We start from the raw sequence: 24,315 nt of genomic DNA on the forward strand, positions 1-24,315 counted from the left end.
TTAAATGTTAGTTTTGTGACCTTGTACAAATCACTAACCCTCTCTCAGCCTCAGTTTTCTCCTCTATCTAGTTCCCGGGGTTGTTGTGAAGATCAAATGGGATAATTTACAAAAATCTGTACATTTACAAGGCATAATTTAAGTAAATAATACAAACTTGAATTGCTATATACAGGAGACCTATTTTTGTTGTTGCTGCTTTATGGTTTGTAAAAAGTTTTCCTACCAACAACCATCCAGGCAAGTTGGCAGCAGATACATTTTCTTCCATTTAATAGAACATACTTTTGCCTCCCGTTTCAAAATCAGGGGCAAAATGGAAAAGAAAAAGAGAAATTGTCCTGTATTATTGGAAATAAATTAGTCCCTTACCAACAAAATTGTAAAGTTTTCCAACACACTGTTCATCATATACTTCTCTGGTAAATGTTTGAGTTTGTGGATGAAGTTGATCATATATTCACACATAGGAGAGCGGTTTATTCTATACACAAATCGGCCATTCTCAAACCTTGCATATTCCGTCTGAGGAAAAAACCAAAAAGATGAATATTTCTGTAAATTTCAAAATACATTCAATAGTTGACTACTGCCCAATGATTCTTATAACAAATACCTATATTCACATACATATATGTATATATAGTACATATGTTATTATTTTAACAGATATCTATCTATCCATCCATTCATCTCTCTACACATCAATCCATCCATCCATCCATCCATCCATCCATCCATCCATCCATCCATCCATCCAACTATGTCAGTTGTTATTATTATAACTGTCCAAACAAGAGAATGGAGAATTTGACAGAGCAGGCAAGGAGTTCCCCCTTGCCTACTAAACAAAGGTCACTAAAACGAGGTTCCTTTACCTTTTCAGCTCTTTCCAACATGAAACTGTCATTATAACAGAAATGATCTCTGGAATTCTAAAAAATGTCTTGTGATTTTTCACCTTTGTATTTTTGCTCCCTCTTCCTGTGACCTGCCCTACCATCATTTCTGCCTCTTAAGCGGACTTATCTATCTAGTACTTATCTAGTACTTTCACCTTCTCTAGTTTTCCTTGATCTTCTCAGGCAGAAATCATCTTTCCCAAAGTTCTGCAGCATTTAAGTTGTATCTTTTCCCCGGCACTTATCACTCAATATCTTATATTCTAATTATTTTTAATGATAGCAGGCATTTTGAAAGTACTCATTGAGCTGGTTGGGGACTTTTTTTATTTTTTTAAAAATATTTTTTGGGCTCTGGCTTGGATAAGTACATGGAAATTTACCCTGATGACAGATATGGTTTTGAGCAGCACATCCCAAAGGGATATGGATAGCATAAGAAACTCTAGAGTAGGTATTCAGTAAATGTTTGTTAAAAGACTAATTAATAAGAATTCAGTGACTAGAAAGGTCCTATCTTGACTCAGAGAAATCAAAGGATATATATATATATATTTGGAAGGGATTCAGATACCTTCTAGTCTAAACTTTCACTCAAAAGATGGAGAAACTAATATGGCAGCCAAAAAAGCTTATTTTATTCTAGGCTAAATTTAAGAGAGTCAATGTATCCTGAAGGAGGGAAATGACATTTCTGCTATACTCTGTCCTGGTCAGACACCTTGGGGGTACTGAATGTCACACATTTTAGGAAGGGTAGCAACAAGCTGATGTAAATCTGGAAGGGGTCAACTAAGATGGGAAGGAGGATGGAGAACATTTTGAAAGAGGCTAAGGTATAGCCTACAAAAGAGAAGATTCTGGGAGGTGGCCTCCCTCCTCCCCCCCCCCCCCCCCACTGAGATCTTCATTTAGGAGATTCCCTATTTGGGAACGTTGTGAAGGAGATTTATTGATGACATACAAGAAAGGACTAGTCTGAGACCCAGTTCTGAGCAGCTTGGCCATGGGCTTGATGACTGAGAAGCCATCATCTAAGAAATGAACAAATCATGAGTGCTGACAAAAATCTGCCTAGCCTAGGGTCTGTTTGTTCAGGTGTGTTTGCCTAGCTGGGAAAGGGAGAGAAGGGAGATAGTGTGTTGGTCTGCAGAAAAAGAAAAGGAAACAAAAAAAACCCTCTCCATCCACTGGCATAGGAAACTCCTTGTACCAATGAAGAGAGACACCTGCTTTGCAATTTACAGTTTTAAGAAGGGGCAATGACAGATTAAATAATTTGCCTAGAGTCATTGAGCTTGTGGGACTTGAGATCTGACCCTTAGGTCTTTTTTTGAATCCAATTGTGGCACTGAATCTACTATACCAAATTGCCTCTTTTTTTTTTTAATCCCTGCCTTCCATCTTAGAATCAGTATTGTATATTGGTCCCAAGGCAGAAGAGCAGTAAGGGCTAGACAATGGGGGCTAGGTGTCTTGCCCACAGTCACACAGCTAGGAAGTGTCTGAGGCCACATTTGAACCCAGGACCTCCCATCTCTGGGCCTGACTCTCAATCCACTGAGCCACTTAGCTGTTCCTGCATTGCTTCTTAATTTCAATAGTTTCCCCTAATTAAACAAGCTCAAAACTCAGGAATCAGTCTTGGTGTCTCTTTCATTTCCTTGTTTCTTTCACATGTCCCTCATGAGCATCCTTTCTTCTCCTTTATTGATCTGTCCCTCGAGTTACACACCCAAGCACCTAAACTTGAAATGATCTGCCTGACTTCCTGACTTCTTTCTAATCTCAACTGGCTGCAAACCACCCCCACATACTTTCCCAACAATGATCTTTCTTAAAGCTATTTTTTTTATCTTCTCAGTTCTCTGGTTCTGAACTTGTACCTGCCCACAGTATCCATTTCACATTCCCCATTTAGGCATTTCAATTCTTCCATCTTATGGACCCAGTTTGCCTCTCTAGCCTTCTCTCTTATTACTTATTCAGCACAAAGTTTGGCCTTGGGTCTTGGTCCTGTGTCTTTGTTCATTTATGTCTCCACTGAGAGGCAGTGTGAGATCATGGGTGAGGGGCCAGTTCTGCACTCAGAAAGACAGAGATTTCAAGTCTTCTCTCTTACACACACTAATCATGTGCACACAGCCCTGGTCAGCCCGCTAAGCCTAATGGACACACTGTTCTTCTTTATTTAAAAAATGGTGGGAGCTTCCACAATGGAAGTTTGCCATTCCAATACTTATAGAAACAATTTGGGAAACCAGGGTTCTACTGAATTTCTTTTAGGACACAAATATGGAGCTGATACTGAAACCAGGAAGGGCAAAAACAGAGAAAGAAAACTTTAGACCAATCTCCCTAATGAATATTGATGCAAAAAATTAAAAAAAAAAACACTAGCAAGGAGATCACTATATCACAAGGATCATGTAATAAGACCAAGGTAAGTTTCAGACCAGGAATGAAGGGATGGTTCAATATTAGGAGGTTCTTTAAACTTATAAAATCATGAGTTTCCTTCCTTCCGAATGCTTTCACCACCTAGAATGCCTTTCCTCTTTGTCTCAGAGCTTATCTAAGGACCAGCTAGCCTTCAAAGGCCTTGGACATCTTTGCCACCATGCTCCTCCACTCTTTCCCATTCCCAACACCAGATTTTTCTCCCAAACTATATTAGTCTGCAGAGATATCCGTTTTCTAAGCTCTTATAGCAATCTAGTCTCTAACATGGAACTGAGAGCTTAGCAGACTGTCTTGTATCATCTCTGTTCCATCTCTGATTATTTTTCCAACAAGACTGATTAAGGCAGGAATCCTGTCTTATATAGCTTGGATATCTTCCCCAGGGTCCAGCAGAGGCTGAGCATGTATCAGTCCTATATGTACCTACCAATCAACTGACTCAGGGAAAATATAGACAGTTAGGGTGGAAGATAGAGGGCTGGACCTACAGTCAGGAAAAGCTAGGTTCAAATATGCTTTCAGACACAGTGTGTCCCCTGAGCAAGTCACTTAACCTCTGTCTGCCTTAGTTTTCTCATTTGTAAAATGGGGATAATAAGAGCACTTACTGCCCAGGGTTATTGTAAGGATCAGATGAGATAATATATGCAAAGCATATTGCAAACATTAAAGCTCTATACAAATGCTAGCTATTATTACCATTATAACCGTAAACTGAACATGGGTTACTGGAATTCATTATACAAAGATCAGTGGTTCATCCTACAAAGAGAAATACAATAGATCTTGGTCCTAAATGATGAAACCCATTTATATGTTCTCCATAAAGAAGTAGAAGGCTACAGATGCGGAATGTTCTATATCCTGTTGCTGTGTCTGCTGGTTTTCATGAAATGCTTTTCTTTTTTATAAAGCATGGTTTTATGGGGATGGGAGGAGAGGAGGTGGAATTATTGGGAAATAACTGCAACATAAGAAATAAAAAAATATCACTATATCCTTGATGGAAAAAATGTAATAATTTGGTCACTGGGGATATGAACCTCAAAACAAGAGGCTGATATGGACAAGTCTCTGATTCCAAGGAAAGAATGAAACTTATCCTTCTCCATTGTAAGTAAGTCATTTTATAAAATTAGATATCACTGTAGAAGTCGGAGTCAAATGGAACATTTCAAGAAGTGGTTCCTTAATAGTTGAATTCCTGTTTTGAGAGGGCTTTCCTGAAGCTACAGGTGGCAGAAGAAGCCCAGAGTTGCCTCTTCTCATTGATAGAGTATTGGCCAAGTCAACAATAACAAGTTTTAAGGGTTGTTTTCAGCTTTATCACCCATGGAGCAGGAGTGATGGGACCTCCAAGTGAAACTCAACACTACGGGATTCACCTAGCTGCTTTAGAACGTGTTCTGTTAGAAACAATGAATGGAGGACAGTAGGGGCAGAATAACAATTAGACCAAAATTCAGACCTTCTGCTTTCCACATTGCCATTCCTTTATCCACAATCATGACAGGGAAATAAGGGTTTGCAACTGAAATGAAATCACTGTCTTACCTCTACTTTCTCCACTACTTGCTTTCCGAAGGAACAGACTTTGGTAGAACAGGTGATGGTCATGTTCTCTGAACTCTCATACTGACTGGTTACCCCATAGAAAGCCCCCGCATCATCTTGAATATTGCAGTTTAAATCCGCCTGTGGGAAAAGGTCACAGAGGTTGGGAATTAATCTGTCATCTGGCAACATCAATGTGACAAGGAGTATTGAACTTAAGTCTCCTGAATAGGGGACTGGGGGAGGTGGGGAGGAGATGGGGGACCAGAAGGAAACAACGGATGAAAGGCCAGACCCATCTAGAAACATTTGCAACAGCCTGAGGATAATTTTTCTTTTTATTAAAGACGGCATCTGGTTACAATTTCCTTGAAATAACGAACAGCATGCACCTGTTTCGTTTTTTAAAAATTTTAATGTAAAAAATATTACTTAAAACAGAGTGTGATGAATTCCAAAAGGATCTATACCAATTCACTAGTTGGAGAAATGCTAAGGAAACAGCATAGTTTACAGTACAAATATGGAGTTGAGAACCACAGGACGATGGGAGAAGATGATACTTGGACTAGCCCCACCCCAAACCTTCAAGACACACAGATGCCAGCAGGGAAAGAAAATATAAATGGAGACTTTATCCTGAATTTTCTTCTCTCCTTTCCGGGTCTCATCAGCAAATATGGGTTCAAATGTCAACTCTACAAAGATGGTACATAAAACCACAGTCGTATTCTCCCCTCCCCAGTAGTTTAATTTTCCACTCCATGGCAGGGCAGTGCCTAGTGGTCTCTCATATCAGTTCTCTTGCTATTAATCTGATTTTTAAAAGGTTTTTAATTTGTTTTATTTATTTTGGAGGGGTGGTAGTGAGAGGTTATAAGAGACTCGGTCAAGCAGAGGGGGTAGGAAGGGGAGAGAGAGCACCCAAATATGAGGTCAGCAGGTGCCTGCTTTTTATCTGAGATTTCAGCCATCAATGGAAGGTCCTGGAACATATCTCCTGCAGATACAGGGGTCCTACTGTATCCCAAAATTTTCATTTCCCTCGGGAGCACCGTTCTCACATCTCTAATTGCCTGTCAGACAATAACAACTGAAGGTGCCTCAAACTCAGAATGTCCAGACTACAACTCAGGAATTTAACCCCCGAGTCCACCCTGTTTCCATGAAGTTCACTATCGATCTTACAGACACCCAGACTCTGCAACTTAGAATCATCTTTAGTGTGTCCCTCTCATTCAACTACCCATAATCCAATTGCTTGTCAAATCAGATTGATTCTAATTTCATAATATTGCTTGTATTTATAACGCCATATCTCCACTCTCACTATAACCATCCTAATTCAGACTTTCATCATCTCTCTCCAGGACTATTACCAGTCGCCATCTGATTGGTCTCCCAGAATCTCGCCTTCCCCTTCTCCCATCCATCCTCCCCATTCGCCAAAGGAACACTTCCGAAGCACCATTCCTCTGCTCAAGAGGCATTCGTGGATCCTAATTGCCTCTGGGATCAATAGAAACTTCTCAGTCTAGTACTGAATATTTCACAATCCATCATCACTCTATTTTTCCTGCCTTTTTATACTTTATTTGCCTTTGGGCATTCCAAGGTCTAGTCATATTGACCCTTTCTCTCCTATTTCTCGCATAATACATTTCATCTGTCTTTTCTGCCCTTTCACAGGGCTGTCTCCCGAGTCAAGAATGCATCCCTTTCCTATGACCTCCATTTCTAAAAACCCCGAGCTTCCTGCAAAACACAGGAGCCACCTCTTACACGAGGAAGACCATTCTAGCTACTGTAGATCTTCTCCCCTCTGGAAATTACCTTGTATCACTTTGCACACAGGATTTATGGATACATATTTTCCCTCATGGAATGAAAGCAGGGATTTTGCCACTTTTTTTGTCAGATGCTTAATAAATGTTGCTCAATGGAAAAGTAAGAACCACAATCACAGCAACCCCTGATAGTTATACGATGCTTTAAGGTTAGCTAAAGCACTTTCCACAGACGACCTCACTGGGTCCTCACAGCCCCATGAGCTGGGTCTTCTCCGTTGTCCTCAGGCTACAAGGGAGAAACCAGGGGCAGAGAAGTCAAGAATCTTCTTGCTCAAGGTCCCATGACTAAGCCATCCGATTAGTCAAACTAGGCTCTCACAAGACTCAGGAATTCTCCTCAAACCCAGGAGTGTCAAGAGGTGACAGAGCTCTAGCTTCCTTTTTTCCTTTTCCCTCTCCCTCTCCCTCTCCCTCTCCCTCTCCCTCTCCCTTCCTTTCCTTTCCTTTCCTTTCCTTTCCTTTCCTTTCCTTTCCTTTCCTTTCCTTTCCTTTCCTTTCCTTTCCTTTCCTTTCCTTTCCTTTCCTATGCATGACACAGAAGGATAACAGCACCTTTACAGAGAGCTGATATTTCTATTGCTCTATAAGGTTTGCAAAGGATTTTATGGGAATTGGCTTGTTCGATTCATGCAGTCAGTATAACTGGTATGGTTACTCCTTTTTTACAGGTGATGAAAAAAGAGAATCAGAAAATATGAAGGGATATGTCCAATCATTGAACTAGTTTCTGAGGGGCAGCTAGGTGGCTCAGTGGGCAGAGTCCTGGTTTCAAATATAGCCTCAGATACTTGCTAGCTATGGATAGCCCCCATGCAAGCCACTTAACCACACTTGCCTAACCCTTACCCTTCTTTCTGCCTTGAAACCAATACTTACTATCAATTCTGAGACAGAAAGTAAGGGTTAAAAACAGAAAATAACTTGTTTCTGAGGTGGGATTTGAACCCAGGTCTTTCTAATATCAAGTCCAGCACTCTAATATACCATGCTGACACATAGTTGCTGCTCAAATAGTCCAGTAATAGGAAATGCAAAACATGGCAATAATATTAATAATTTAAATATTTTATTTTATACATATAATATTTATAAATATTAAATATAAAATATAAAAATTTAAAATTACAGTAATCTAGAATTTTCTGGCATTTTAATGTTTGCTTTATGCTATTTGATTCTCATATCACTGATGGGAGATAGGTGGTGTTCAATTATCTCCATCTTAATAATGGGGAAACCAAGGCAGACTGGTTAAATGATTTGCCCAGTTCGACACATTTAGTGTCTCAGGTCAGATTTGAACCTAGGTCTTCTTGAATTTGGGTCCAGCATTTTATTCATTTCTCTTTGTTTAGAGTAGTATGGAGAGTATTCTGTAAAAAGAGCATCACTTATCTGATCCAATTGGGGCAGAACATAGTAGGGACTATCGAACTTCCTCAGTATTGAGGAATAACATTTTTGGGGTCCAGGCATTCAGTCTTTAATCCATTCAACTGTGCTGTTATCTTCACTCTCCATTTCATTCCTAGACACTATGAGGAGATGTCACCAAATGCCTTACTCAAATCCAGATCCATTGTATAGTTACAGAATTCACTTGCCCTAGCATTCTAAGTGGTAGCTGATGGGCCATAAAGGTATTGGAAATCGTTCTTGCAATATCCTGTGCATGCTTGAGTTTCCCCTGTGCCATAAGAAAAACAAAAAACAAAAAATAATAAAACAATCAAAGAATATCTACAGGATAAAGGAAATCATCAGCATCCTTTGTTTTTAGTGAATGCTCATTGGTTTCTAGATTCTAAATAATCACAAACCATATACTCTCAACTTTGGGGACAAGCTTCAAGTTTATGTCTTTGTAGTTCTAGCATCTCCCCCCCCCCATTGGAAAGGTGATGCATTTCCAGGCCCCCACCATCTCTTAAATTCTCAATGAATCTAAAAATTCTCCCAATAGCTAATGGCCAATGTGTAGGAGAACAGTGATGATTTGCCCCCTCTACATTCCAGACTCCAGTAAAAAGAGGCTTTGCAGTCTGACAAGAAATAATGTTAGAGTCATCCAGGCAGTCTTGTTTAGAGGGGCACAATTATAGACATTTTCAGAGATTTAGCTGTAAATACAAATTAAATAATAATGTTTTGCCTTTACCAATTAAATGCATTTCACAAACCATGTACTTGTCCTGTGTCATGTCTAACAACCTGTGCACACCCACCTATCTGGCACTCCATTATGTGCAGTCTGAAGTCTTAGATGGAATATTGGGCTCAGATTTAGGAAGACTTGGGTTTGAATCTCCTCTTAGACTACTTGTGTGACTTTAGGCTAGTCACTTGACCCCTCGAAGCCTCCATTTGCAACTTTTTAAAAAATGGGGACAATTAACATCTACCTTACAGGCATACTGGGAGAAATAGATAAAATAACGTATGTAAAGCACTTTGCCAATCTGAAAACATTACATAAATGTGAGCAATAATCAAAAGATATCCTCATTGTTTCAATTTTTAGCTTTTATAAGCTATTATATAAGAATGTAAATGTGTCCAATTATTTCTAACTCCTCCTTGTCTAGTCTGTTCCATTAATCTACTTTTCTCTTTTTAAAACAGATACCAAATGATTTAATGACTGCCATTTTATAATATAGTTTGAGGACGAGAAGTGTTTTCCCTTCTTCATTCCTATTTTTAAAATAAAATTTCCTTTGATATGCTAGATCTTTTGTTCTTCCAAATGAGTTTTGTTATTATTTTGTCTAGCTCTGTGAAGTATCCTTTCCTTCTAGCATTCTGACTGCTATAACACTAAATCTGTAAATTAATTTGTCAGCTTGTCATTTTTATTGTATTGTCATGATCCAGCTGTAAGCACTGAATATCCCTCCAGTTATTGAAGCTGTTATTTATTTCTTTAGGGAGCAATTTGTATTTATATATTGAGTATATCATAGTAAATAGACTCCCTGATAGTTTATGCATTCTGTAGTTATTTGTTTTATTAAATACACCTTTCTTCATATTTTTTGCTTTTATATCACCTACATTTTCCATTCTATTTGTCACCTCACCCTCTCCCTGAATGTCATCCCATAAAATAAAAAAAATTTTTTAAAAGTATGGTGCAAGGGGATGGTAGGGAAAAAATTCCGAGAAGCTAACATTTTTTTAAAAAAAGCCTTGACATACATGTGATATTCCAAGTATAGTTCCCCACCTTTGCGAAGACAAAGTATTTTCTCATACCTCTTCTTTGGGGCCAAGAGGGTCATTATAATTCTATTTTCCCTTTTTGGCTTCATTACCGCTATACAGAAATGCTATTGATTTTCTATAGATGAATTTGTATCCTGATATTTTTCTGCAAACATTTTATCAATTAGTTCCTTTGCTAATTCCCTAGGATTTTTTAAAGTAAACAATAAATTTGATAAAGTAGTGTAAAGTAAATCCTCATATGGAAATTACCTAGGAAAGAACTCCCTCCATACCACATGTGCCAAAAATATTTGGAAAAACTGGACAATAATCTCGGCAGAAATTAAGTTTAGACCAACACTAACTAACACCATATATGACAATAAACTCAAAAAGAATACCATAAAAAATTAGAAGAGGCTCAGATCAGGCACTTTTCATACCAACAGATAGATGAGGGATAGAGATAAGTGCAAAGAGTAAGTTAACAATTCAGATAACATGAAATTGAAAGTCTTTTTTTTATTAACAAAATTAATGTGATTAGTCTAAGAAAAGAAGAAGTCAATCAGGAAAAGCATTTTGTTTTCAATTTTTCTGATGAGAGTCTGATATTCAAGCTATATAGGCAATTAGCATAGACATAAGACCAAAAGTCATTCCCCAACAGACGTAGTCAAAGAATATGAACAAGTTATCAAAAGAAGAAATGCAAACTATTAACACCATTATAAAAGAATACTCCAATAATTTTAAAAATAATAATCACATAAGCTTGATTAAAAAACACAAAACAAAACAATTCTGAGCTAGAAAATTGGCAAAGAAAACAAAAGTGGGCATAGACAGTGTTAGAGAATTTGCTGCAAGCCAGGGGTGCTAATTCATTCTTGGTAGAGCTGTGAATTGGTACAAACTTTTTGGAAAACAATTTGGAATTAAGTAAATAAAATTATCAAATGGGTATATATACCAATAAGGACCCTGAGAAAAATTCTATATATACCAAAATGTTTACACCTGCCATTTTTGTAGCAGTAGAGGGCTAGAAACAAAGCAGATGCCAATCAATGGGGTAATGGCTCAACAAATTGTGGTAGGTCAGTGTAATGGAATATCATTATATATGTTCTAAGAAAGGTACATGATGAATACAAAGAAGCATGGGAAGACTTTCATGAACTGAGGCCAAGTAAAGTAAGCAGGGACAGTAAAACAACATTCACAGTGATTACAACATCATACATGGAAAGAACAATTTCCAGATAATCAAAATTGAATGATGTGAAATTGTGAAGAAGTATGATATCAAATAAGAGATAGTCCCTCTCTTTCCTTTGCACAGGGTGTATTGGGGGATGGAGGATATAGGGTGAGGGTTCATTTACAAGTGTAAAATATTATATATAGCATCTGATTTTTTTCAGTAAGTTAAATAGATATGTTATTTTTTTCCCCTCTTATTTTTTTGCTAAAAAAAGTGTGTGTGTTTGGCTCTTTGGGAAGAAGGAGGAAGAATATAGGGAGAAATTTGGGCAAAATAAAAATATAACTATACTCCTTTAGGAAACAAGACACTCCTAAAAAGGAGAATAAAAGTGTTTTGAATAAAATGTTCTACAACATTTTGAGTTAGAAATATTTTGATGAACTATTTAGTTTTAATGGAATACAATTCTTATAAAGGAACGGTCACCACTAAACACAGAGATATTTTGTCCATTCAGGAAAAAGCAGAAGATGAAATGTGTTTCTAAACTTAGTTTGTTCACTTAGTCAATGAAGGAAGAATTTTTATGCCTACAATATAACTTCTCAGGCAAAAGATTGGGTCAGGGGCCAGAACCCTGGGTCATGGCTGCCATATTGTTCAAGTAAGGAGCAAGAGTTCAAGAAATTTAACAAATAATTCTTAAGTATTTACTGTGTTCATTGCATGGGGCACCAAAACTAGCCAGGGAAAGCACAGAGGGCAATTTGTCTCAGGTGTGTTATTCTGACCAGGAACCTACTGCCTACAATCAGGATTCTTTTGTCCTTTTTCTGGTTTGAGAATTATGTTAGCTCCCCACAAGCCTGGATCATCCCTTGCTGTTGTCCTTTGAATAGTGCCCAGGGCACAGAGGAGCATCAACTGACCTCTTGGACCCATGAGGCTTACAAATGTAGTTTTATAGCTCAGCTTAAAGTAATTAGGGGAAATAGCACTGTGTGCTCAGAGAACAATCCTAAAAGAGTAGATTGTTCCTGGGAGTCAAGGAGCTGCCTAGATCATCTTTGTTGTCAGTCTCCCAACCTCAAGCCTTATTAAGAGCTCTAAAAGGAACATGGGACTCCTGAACTGTTTGAAGCTCATTAGATTCTACAGAATAATGGTTCACGCACTATTAAAGCAAGCTGGGGGACAATGAAAGCCTGCTTTTGATGTCCATTGTGACTCACTTCTTCACATCTTGATAGTTTGGCTTTCTTGTCCTTGTCCTATGGATACCCCTAAAAATCTATCTTCTGTTCTCTCCTGGATAATTCACTATGTATACATATCTACTGAAAATATTACATTATGTGTCTTGTTTCACAACATAATGAACAGGGAAATATAGATTATATGATATGTACAAACGATATCCTATTACCTGCCTTCTTGGGAAGAAGGGAGGTGTGGGAGGGAGAAAAAATGAAACATTTTTGGACATAGCTATGGCGAGAATTTGTTTCTCTTGAATATGTATATTTATTATAATTTATTATTTATTTATAACAAGTTATTTGTATTATATTATTAAGTTATATATTATTATATTTAAAAAACAAATGATAAAAATATTACATTTTGTAAAAAAACCTCTTAAAACAAAGAAGCCTGCTGGCTTTTAATTAAGCTAATGAATGCTCACTGTGTCTTCATTGTACAGTAGAGCTTCTCCCAATCTTCACATTGACCTTGTCACGAGACAGGTGTTCTGGTACAGGACTTCAAAAATCAACGGTGTTTTGCACAGAGTTAAGCCTTGATTAACAGGCATTAAGTTTAACTAAAGAAAGGCAGCACAATTCCAGGTCAGTCTGTCTAAATCCTTGAAGGAATTCCACATGGACTTTTAACAATGCCCAATGGAAAGATGCCACCAAACAGCAGTCAATAGAAACTATGAGCAGTCCATTCAGAATTCTTAGCTGGGACCTGATCTACTACTTCTGGCTATCTTAGCTTATTGTATGTGGAGTGAATTGGCCTAAAGATGATAGCATAGCTGACAGATTTAGTCCAGTACTTTTTAAAGTTAAGCTACTTAAATTCTCATCCTGGGGATCCTTTGATCTGTCACCCATATAATCATCCTTTACCTGACCAAGGTAATTTTCATATACCTTAGGGGACTAGGCAGCTACCTTTAGTTTAATCAAATTTCATTATAATTTGGCTAGAAGAAGGCAGAGGGTAGACTCTGTCTGTACTAAGATGGACCACCCAACTAACTCTAACTCTCTCTCTCTCTCTCTCTCTCTCTCTCTCTCTCTCTCTCTCTCTCTCTCTCTCTCTCTCTTTATATATATATATATATATATATATATATATATATATATATATATATATATATATATATATATATATATATATATATATATATTCATGGGGCCATCTTGCTACTGGTTCCACTTCATCTGGACTGCTGGGGAATTGTTTGTGTCTGAAGTGTAGACATAATTTGGATTTAATATCTTGGTTTCAAAGCCTCTTCAGTGAATTTCATAATTTTGTATTTTGAAATATGAATATGAAATCAAAATTTCATAATAATGTAAAAGAGAGGTAAGATGCAATTATTCATACTCCCACTCATAAAGTGGAAGAAAAACCATGCACTGATTTATCTAACCATCACAATATTGAAAAGAAGAACAAATCTAGAAGACTTCAAAATTCTGATCCATGAAGTGACCAATTAGGACTTGAGAAAGTCAAAAGCAAAGCTATATCTCTCTTCTCTTCTCAAAGAGGTGGTGGACTAGTGATAACTGAAAGAATTATACATTTTCAGACATGGCTAATGTGTCGACTTACTCTAATTGCTTATACTTATTAAAACAGAGGGTTCGATGGGTTCGTGGTGGTGAATCATGGTGGTACCCAATAATCTTGGAAGAAGAAAATTTATAGAAGACCTAAAGGACAACAGAAAGATCTAAGGTGGGTCTAAGGCCTTCTAGACTTTCCTTTCCATTTTAGAAATATAGAGACAGAGACCCAGAAGTAAAGTAAGTTGGCTAAAGCCACACAGGGAAGTAGCAGAACTAGAATCAGAATCCAGGTACTCTGACACCAGATCCAGAAGCAGGCTACCAAAAATGACTTGCATGTGAAAAGTGACATCAAAGGCATTTTTGAGGACATTTATGGTCTGCAATGGAGGTAGACCAATCATGACAAGAGAAAGAGAAACAACACAAAGGCCATGGGGCACATGGGGATCCAAGATATCAAGCAAAGGCCTCCATCAGGATTTAAGGGGAGGGGGGGGGATGGTAAACCATACAGAGTGAGAAGCTGCAGAGGGATAGAAATCTGTGCCAGTGAAAAGAGGCTAAAATTTTTCCCAAATAGTGTCTAATAACCAATTTGCAATCACAGTTGGTTTGTAATTCCCCTTGAGCATGATAATATAGCAAATCAACCATGCCACCCCTAAGGGAATTTCTTAAGGAGAAGTAATGCTATTAAAGAAAATTACCTTCTAGCTAGTGACACTAATAATACCCCAGGAAGGATCATAGAACCTGGGTCAGAGTACAGCTTTTCTTAACTCTAAGAGGAAAGGTAAAAAAACAAACAAGTAAAAAAGAACATTAATAAAAGAAAAATCTGACTCCTTACTGAAGGCTGGGGTTTGTGCTAGCTGCACAATCAATCTCAGAAATGCATTAATTTTGTCTCACAATTGAAGCAGTTCTGTTTCAATGGGTACAACTCCCTGGCAACAGTGGGTATACTTGAAAATGAAGCCTTTGCTTCACAACTTAACAGGCTGGTCTTGTGGAGAATGCCCTGTGGGGACAGTGTCTGTGGCAAAAAGACACTGGAGAAACTAAGAAGTGACAAAGATGCAAAATAGAGAAAATATTAGAACCGGAATTTTAAGTGCAATTCCGCCCCCCCCCCCCAGCAAATGTATAAAAATAAATATAACCAATCAGAAGAATATAGTTTTTTTCTGGGATCAAAACACCAGAAGGTAGTGAGCTCAAACCAGTTTAGCCTTAAGCATGGGGCCAGGCATTAAAACATTTTAAACAAGTTTAAAAATAAAAAAAAAAATTCTTTTCAAAATGAAGGTATTTTAACTCAATACCCCCCAAGAACCAATAATCTTTCCAAATTCCAACTCTGATGAATAATAAACTTTAGCTCAGGGCAGACCAATTTAATAATGTTGGGCCTTTATTAAAGGGTTTCAAGATCAATACAATGGCATTTTTGCAATCCTCATTCTTCTCAAATTGTCTAGTCTTTGACAGTGATGATTCATGCTTATTTATTCATTCATTCATTGATTTGTTTATTCATTTATTGATTCATTTATCTATCTATTTATTTGTTCGTTCATTCATTTATTTATTTGTTTTTGTCTCCTCCATTACATCAGAAGCTTCTTGAGGGCAGGGGCTATCTTTTGCCTTTTTTTCTATCACAGCACTTCGTACAGTGCCTACTACACAGAAGGTACTTAATAAATGTTGACTGACTTACTGATTGGTTCAGATTAGCTGGATAAGTGAGGAAAGGAAATTCTAGAGAAATGCATTCTTTGCAGGTGGGGATGGGGAAAAAAATCTCTAATTTCTGCCTCAGAATTTGGAGTCTCAGTTATCTCAGCCTGCCATATAATCCCTCCTCTTATCAATGAAAGAAAACCTTTTTACAGCATAATCACCCAGCCTCATCTACCAAGCAGTTCCTTTTAAACTGTTGTCTAGTTCCAGTTATGAAGTTCTTATTTTTTTAAACAAGGTTACCTCTTAAGTTCAATTGGCCTTTCTGAATTTCAACCATTGGTCCTACTCCACAAAGTCTACTTTTTTTTTTATGATAACTCTTTGCCTTCCACTAATGATCTCTTCCATAATTCTGCCAACCATTCAGTGGAGATTGTTTTCAGACCCCAGAATTAACCAGGTTATACTTGTCTACACTCATTCTAATTGATCAATGTCCCCACCTAAAATGTAGATGAACAGAATTATATATTAAAGTGGGAAAGCACTTTGGAGATGAAATAAATCCTTCCTGCTCATACTCTCTATGATACACAGGGAAACTAAAGCCCAGCTTGGGTAAGGGACTCACAACTTGTTAATAGCAGAGATGGAATCAGCATCCAGGGGATCTGATCTCTAGGTTCAATGTCCTTTAAATAATTCTCTACTGTCTCAAAAATAGCCCCTCATTTGGGAATTTTAGTCTGTGCACTCATGTATAGTCTAAAAACTATATAGTAAAGCTGGAGTAGTATTAAACAATTTCTTAAGAAAATTAAAACATTCTTTCTTCCCTTTCTTGTTAATTTTCTCTGTATCAAGTCTATGTTCTTGATGAGTATAAAACTTACAAGTTGAAGTGATGTCAGAAAGTCACATAGTCTAACCCAATAATTTTACAAAATAAACTGATGTGACCTGACCAAGATAAGCATCTCAGGGGGATGAGAACTGGGGTTCTTGTGGCTCTGACTCACCATTTTCCTTCTTATATGCATGTCACAAATCATTCCCAAATTCTTGACTCCAGCTAGGCATTTAATGGCAAGATGGTGAACTAGATGAGTGTGGAAGTGAGGCAGACTTGTCACTGGCTGAATAGCCACATTCAAGGTAGATCAACGTCTACATGCCATGGGAGATACCATAGGATCCTAATCTTTTTAACATTCTTCACATCATAGATGAAAGCATAATTGGTATGATTATCAGATTCATAAATGAAGAATCAGGAAGAGAGAGTTAATTAGTATGCTCAATTGGGATCCATGAAGACCTTACTACGTTGCAACAGTGGACCAAATATAACAAGACAGAATTTAATGGCAACAAATATAAAATCCTATTTAAGTTCAATAACTAAATTGTAATTTAACTCAACAAATATTTGTTGTGTATTTTATTTTGTACAATGTAGGAGCAAACCTGGTTTATTGGCAACTGATATGAAAAAGATAATTGGTTTTTTATTGACTTCAAGCTCAATGAGTCAATGGGTTGATAAGGTTTCAAATGAAGTAAATGCAATTTTTAAATATTTTTTTTTTAGTCTGGACCTGTGATTTTATCTACCTGGTGAGGTAACTCCCTCTACCAATGGCCATCTTCAAATCTTCTGCCATTTATGAGTCTTAGAGAACCACTGTGAAGTTCAATAACTTGGCTGAAATCAAATAACCAATCTGTACCAGGGGCAGGACTGAAACCCAATGCTTCTTGATTCCAAGATGTGGTAAAGGATTTTGTAAACCTTTCATCCTTTATCACAAAGAGGAGCATTAACTATTTCATGCCATCATTGCCAATGCAATTGGGCCATGCAAACAGAAGCATAGTGTCCAGGTTAAAGAAATTCATAAAGAAATAATACAGAATCAGATAATTGACCTAGATCCTATTCTGCCATTAATTTACTATATAATTTTGGACAAACTACTTCTTCAATGGACCCTCCACAGTTTTCCCTACGTAAGTCAGCAGGTAGGAAGGTAGAGTGTTAAGTAGGGGATTTCTACGTTCTGGTCGAGTTCTACCTTTCTCTAATTCTGTGAGGCAGGAATGGGGAGAATCATGGCTAGTGTAACTTCCTTCATAGCACTCTTCCCACAAATTTCCATTTACTGATATACAGAATTACTGTCTTCTCAAAAATCATAGTCAATGAATATAATTCATCTACATGGCACCATTTTGTCTTTGCTTTATATTGAGCTTAAAAAAAAATCCCCTTACCTTTTATCTTAGAATCAATACTAAATATTGGCTTTATATTGAGCTTAAAAAAATCCTCAATTTTTATCTTAGAATCCATACTAAGTAATGGATTTATATTGAGCTTTAAAAAAAATCCTTACCTTTTATCTTAGAATCAATACTAAATATTGACTTTATATTGAACTTTAAAAAATCCTCAACTTTTATCTTAGAATCAGTACTAAATATTGGCTTTATATTGAGCTTAAACAAATCCTCAACTTTTATCTTAGAATCCATACTAAATATTGACTTTATATTGAGCTTAAACAAATCCTCAACTTTTATCTTAGAATCAGTACTAAATATTGGCTTTATATTGAGCTTAAACAAATCCTCAACTTTTATCTTAGAATCCATACTAAGTATTGGCTTTATATTGAGCTTTAAAAAAAAATCCTTACCTTTTATCTTAGAATCAATACTAAATATTGGCTTTATATTGAGCTTTAAAAAAATCCTTACTTTTTATTTTAGAATCAGTACTAAATATTGGCTTTATATTGAGCTTTAAAAAAAACCCTCAACTTTTATCTTAGAATCAATACTAAATATTGGCTTTATATTGAGCTTTAAAAAGTCCTCAACTTTTATCTTAGAATCAATACTAAGTATTGGCTCCAGGGCAGAAGAGCAGTCAGGGCTAGAAAATGGGGTAGCTAGAGAGTATCTAAAGCCATGTTTGAACCCAGGACCTCCTGTCTCTAAGCCTGGTCCCCTCCTCCTATATTAAGCTGAAAAAGCACACCAATACATTTTAGTGTCCATGGCATAGTCTGACCCATTTCACATAAGGGAAAAACAAGTCTATGCAGGTAAGATAGCTGACACGACTGGCCAAAGCCTGAAGAACTTCATTGACTTGGGGCAGCTGAGTGCTCTCTGGGCGCTTGGGACACATCTGGAAAAGGATGAAGCCAGAGACCTGGCCCTACAGGGAAGTGGTCGTCCCCAACAGGGAGCTGGAGGAGGGGATGCTGTCTGTCCAGAAGCAGCACTGGATGAGGAGAGTGTAGCTTTGTAGCTAAATGCAGGGGCAACCCTTCCTTTAGCATTTCCTGGTGAGGGTCTTGGGGGACGAAGGTTAGGATGAAAGTAGAGTTGGTCCAGGTCTTCCCCCTTCCCTCTCCCAGAAAGTAGCTTGGAATTAAAACCTCAGAATATTTCTCTTCAATGAGGGACTCTAACAACTCCTAATGGCTTCAGGAAGGCGTTTTAAGACTGCATTATACCTCTCTTCTTCATCCTCTCTGAACAGTGATCAAAGGACCAAGATTTCCAATTGTGAAGCAATTTTTTCCAATGGTAGCATCTGGATTATTGGCAGGGAGCGAGGGGAGTTCTGCTGTAGCCTTGGGCTGCCATCCAGGCCTGCCACATGGTGAGGCTGGTGCCGGGCAGGCCAAACGGCTCTGGTCTCCCAGCTGCTCTCTCCTTCTGACTCATCACTGATTCCAAAGAACTAATGGACTCGTTTTCATTGGTGAACAAGCCTAACAAGAGGGCCACAGGGGACTCCTGGGAGAAAAGGCGGCTGCTTTCCCAAGGCCCCCTTCTAAGTTACTTTGCATACATCTGAATGCCGGTCAGAGCCCTCCCCACAGACCCTCCGTCCCTGCTCCCCTCAATTTGGGAGGGGGGGTAGGAAAACCCGAGGGAAGCTGGGTCATACAGGAAAATCACCCCCCCCTTTTATTATTTTTTTTAAAGAGGGAAGTTGTGGTGGCTGATAAATGAAAGGCAAACCCTCCAGCTTAGAGACCCCGCTCTCTTTGGGTGGAGAAAAGGGAGGAAGTCAAAGGAGCGCAGAGCATGTGTGGAAGGCTTTTTTCTGAGGGTTGTTCACTGCAGGCTCTTGTTCCGGATGGCCCATCACAAAGAGCTCAGGCTTTATTATCCATGCCACAGCTGCTTTAAATAAGAAGAATAGGAATAAACCCAACCATCCTCTTCATGTTACTTACCACTAATTATGGCATATATTTACATCTATAAAACAGTAGACTTTTTAAAACATCCCTGAATGCCTCTTTATTGTGAAGACCCAATTCCCTATTTGAATTTCATAAACATTTAATACTTCAAAGAGTCTTAAAAGCTTGCTCTAATTACATCATGGGCTGCCTTAAAGGCTGGCTGTTTGCATTTCAAATTTCTGCAACTATCAGTATTCGCTTAAAAAATCAATTAATATCTGTCCCAAATCATAAAGTGAATAACGAGACTCGGATTTTAGCTATTGCTGCAAAGCTGTTGCATTAGCCAATTATTTCAGATTAAGACAGCTAATGAAGCCTTGTAGCAATGTGGTTATTTCAGGAGTTAAAAGCTCAGACTGAGTCAGACACACAGGTAGAAAGATGGAGATTCTGAATGCTGCTTAGAGTTCAGCCTGGATCAGAAGAAGAAGGTGATTTCACAGTCTGTCTGCCACTGGATGGGGGTTACTGCTGTGTTAGGCTGATCTAGCCACACACTCCACTCACTAAAGGGGCATGAGGAAATAGGTTTTCCATCCAAGAGAAGTCATTTCCACTTGTTTCTTTTTTTTTTTTTTGGAGTCCCCTGGTGTCCTGTCATCCACATTTTGCTATTTCTGCTGAGGTTGCCACCACCTTTCTGGTCACATTGATCAGTGGTCTTTGAGTCATCTTCAAATTTTTGCTCTACCTAGGGTCAGTTTTTTTTAATTTTTTAATTTACTTTTTAATTAAAATTTATTTAAAATTTTATTTAATTAGTTAATTTAGAATATTTTTCCATGGTTACAAGATTCATGTTCTTTCCTTCCTATTCTCCCCCACCCCTTCCCGGAACTGAAGTGCAATTCCACTGGGTTTTACATGTGTCATTGATCAAGATCTATTTCCATATTATTGATATTTGCATTAGAGTGATCCTTTAGGGTCTACATCCCCAATCATATTCCCCTCGACCCATGTAATCAAGTAGTTATTTTTCTTCTGTGTTTCTGCTCCCACAGTTCTTCCTCTGGATGTGGAGAGTGTTCTTTCTCATAAATCCTGGGATCAGCTCTTAGATTTTCAGTGAGAACATTTATACCTGGCTTTAAAACAGGCAAATGCTACAAAATCAGAGCTTGCTTTATTGTTTTGTTAATGGTCTGGACTTGAAAAATGATGGAAAAAATGATAATAATGTAGATAAAACTTAAAAGTATGTCATGTACATTTTGGGTAGCCCCTTGTTAAACATTTACCTACATGCCTCTAATTCTGCCTCACCCTGTAGAGCTATTTGGCTGCCAAAATTTTGCCAATCCTACTCTACCACAGCCCTTGGATCAGCTCTCTTCTTTCTACTTACATCTAAAGTCAGACTCCCATCACTGCCCCAGACTGTTGCAATAACCTCCCAAAATAATCTCTCTGCCTCAAGTCATGCCCTTCTTTAATCCATTTTACCTTTAACTGTTACAATGATGCAAGAGACCACACAAAGTAAAGCAACTGTTTTATAGGATGTTGGCAGAAATCCTAGCTTCAGTACCTGTCACAGAGTAAGTGCCTGACTGACTGACTGATGGGAAAACCTACTCTAAAACAGCTCATGATTTCCCTTCTTCTTGCTCTCTACTCAAAGCCATGTGAATTATTAGTCCTCTTCTTCCTACTATTGTACTAGCTAGCACTTATACAGCGATATAAGATTTTCAAAGTGCTTTACAGGTGCTATTTAATTTAATCCTGTGAGAAAGCAACTATTAATATTTCCATTTTGCAGATGAGGAAAATGAGGGCAAGAGGTTAAGTGATTTGCCTAAGGTCATGCACAGCTAGTGTCAGAAGGAAGATCTGAACTTGGGTCTTTCTGACTCCAAATCTAGTACTCTGTGCATTCTGTCTAATGCCAAGATCCACAGAAAACTAAGGATTTCCATTTTTAAGTTTTATTTATTTTTTTTGGAAAAAATATGGTGTTTTATTTTATTTATTTATTTTTTTAATTTAGGGATTTCCATTTTTACAACTATGGAGAATTCATTCCAGTGACTTGCAGAGATCGTGCTAATTCCAGAGAGGATAAATGTTTATTTGTGTACAAAGATTCAGGTTTAGAAGATAATGTTAAAGTATTCATAGCTATCTACTCTCAGGATTACTGGAGAGAATGATGTGTTCTTAAAAAAAAATGGAAGGGGGGCAGCTGGGTAGCTCAGTGGATTGAGAGCCAAGCCTACAGATGGGAGGTCCCTAGGTTCAAACCTGGCCTCAGACACTTCCCAGCTGTGTGACCCTGTGCAAGTCACTTGACCCCCATTGCCTACCCTTACCACTCTTCTGCCTTGGAGCCAATACAGAGTATTGACTCCAAGATGGAAGGTAAGGGCTTTTTAAAAAATTGAAGAAATGCACCCAGAGCAGCAGTGATTTGGGAAAAGGATCAAGGACAATAGGTAATGTGAAGAAGTAAGAGATGAGAAAGAAACACTGGATATCTGAAGCTAGGGAATTTGCCAAGAGAAAGTAAAACTCTTGGGTTCCATGGAGAAGAAGCAGCTTTTTTTTTTTTGCTTCCTAGAATGCGAAAGATCCACAGGTGTCACCTCAAAAAAGTCATCTAAGAGTGGGACCATCATAGAGGTCCTGGTGGTTGCCAATATGCTGCTGTGGACTACCAATGTGGCAATATATGAATATGGCACGTACAAGAAGGTGGTTTGCTGGCCTCTCAGGAACAGGAAGTATATCCAGGAGGTGAAAAGAAAGCTTCTGGAGGCTTGTAAATGCTCAAATCCGCTCCCCATTTCTGATAATGTATTTAAAGATAAATCCTGTTAAGAGGGAACCTAGAAAACCTCACTTACATTTTTAAGTTCTGGGCAGGCAACCTGAGAGGCCTGAGAGGCACAGATGTTTTTCATCAGTGCTGTAGACAGGATTTGGAAGTGTTGAAGAAGAGGATTTGAAATTCTGTGTCAGGGCTGAAGATGATGCATGAACTCTAGGCTCCCAGACAGAAATGCAATGCTTCTCATCAAGAATGGAAACACACACACACACACACACACACACACACACACACACACACACACACACACACACACAGAGTCTTTTTAATTGTGTGTATATATATGCACATATATTTACCTGTAAGTCAAATATTACAGTACATAACAAGTACAACATTAGGCAAAAATTAGCAGTGGAAATAACTAACAATTCACAAGAAATAATATTCAGGAAGAACAGTAATAATAAGGCCAGTGAACACGGCTTCAATTCCTGGCAAAATTAGAGAATGTATTATTAAAGGGATGATTAGTGAAAATCAAGAAATGGAAGCAGTAATCAAAAAGAACCAGCGTGGCTTCATCAAAAAAAAGGAGTTACACCAGACGAATTTAATTTCCTTTTCTGACAGAGTGAATAGCCAATTAAATACTGTAGTTACAGATTACCAAGGTTGAAGCAAAACATTTGACAAAGCTTCTCGTGGTATTTCCTTGGTCAAGGCAGAGAGAGGTACCTAGATATAAATAATAGAGTTAGGCAGATTCAGAACTGCTGAATGGCCAGACAGAAAGAGTAGCCCTTAATGAGTCAATATCAATTGGGAAGATCTCTTATGGCGTGCTCTGGGGATCTGTGCCTGGCCTGATACCCAGTCAAAGACTTGCATAAAAACATACATGACATGCTTATAAAATCTGCAGCTGACGCAAAGCCAGGAGAGACAGCTAACACGTTAGAGGAGACAGTGAGGATCCAAAAAGATCTCAACAAGCTGTAATGCTGAGATGAATCTATACAATGAAACTTAAAAGGGGTTGAGGTACATTCTTATATGTGGGCTAAAAAGATCAACTTCCAGATGTATGTGATATAGAACATGGCTGGAGAGAGTTCCAGGGGACTAGGAGGTCACTAAATCAACAGAGTGACTTGCGGAGGAGGAGGGAGATGGAGCGAGGATGTCATTAGTATGTGGAGCTCCCAGTGTGGAAATTTTCTTCTCTGAGACAGACCAGCACTTTTTTTTTTTTTGGTAACTTCTTGCCGTCTTAGAGAATTGATTGGGGTCCAGAGAGGCCAAGTCTATGGTCATATAGCCAAGCATCAGACAGTCCTCGGTTCCAAAGACACTATCTATCTACTCCCCCCACCTCCAATGTCTCTTAATGTGACATAGCCAAAAAAGCTAATAAGAGCTTTGACAGAACTGATGAAGGAAGAGTGTCCAAAAATAAAGAGGTGATAATCTTTATTCTCTGCGTTGTTTAGATTCCATTGGGCATGGTTTGGGGTGTAATATTTTTGGAAAAACATTGATAGGTTGGAGGATGACTAAAGGAAGGCAATTAAGAT

At 38.0% G+C, this 24,315-nt stretch overlaps 1 protein-coding gene across 7 annotated transcripts in view; it reads right to left on the minus strand.

The window, feature by feature from the left end:
• TEAD1 (TEA domain transcription factor 1) overlaps nt 1-24,315 on the minus strand; it is a 335,258-nt gene that overhangs the window by 13,736 nt on the left and 297,207 nt on the right. For all 7 annotated transcript variants that reach the window (XM_056802053.1, XM_016423443.2, XM_007497110.3 and 4 more), the window contains 2 exons: nt 4,920-5,060; nt 373-525 (listed from right to left, as the gene is read on the minus strand). In XM_056802053.1, coding sequence (XP_056658031.1) covers nt 373-525; nt 4,920-5,060 — 294 coding nt within the window. The remainder of the gene's footprint in view (nt 1-372; nt 526-4,919; nt 5,061-24,315) is intronic.

This window comes from Monodelphis domestica, chromosome 6, assembly GCF_027887165.1.
Source record: "Monodelphis domestica isolate mMonDom1 chromosome 6, mMonDom1.pri, whole genome shotgun sequence".
Lineage (NCBI taxonomy): Eukaryota > Metazoa > Chordata > Mammalia > Didelphimorphia > Didelphidae > Monodelphis > Monodelphis domestica.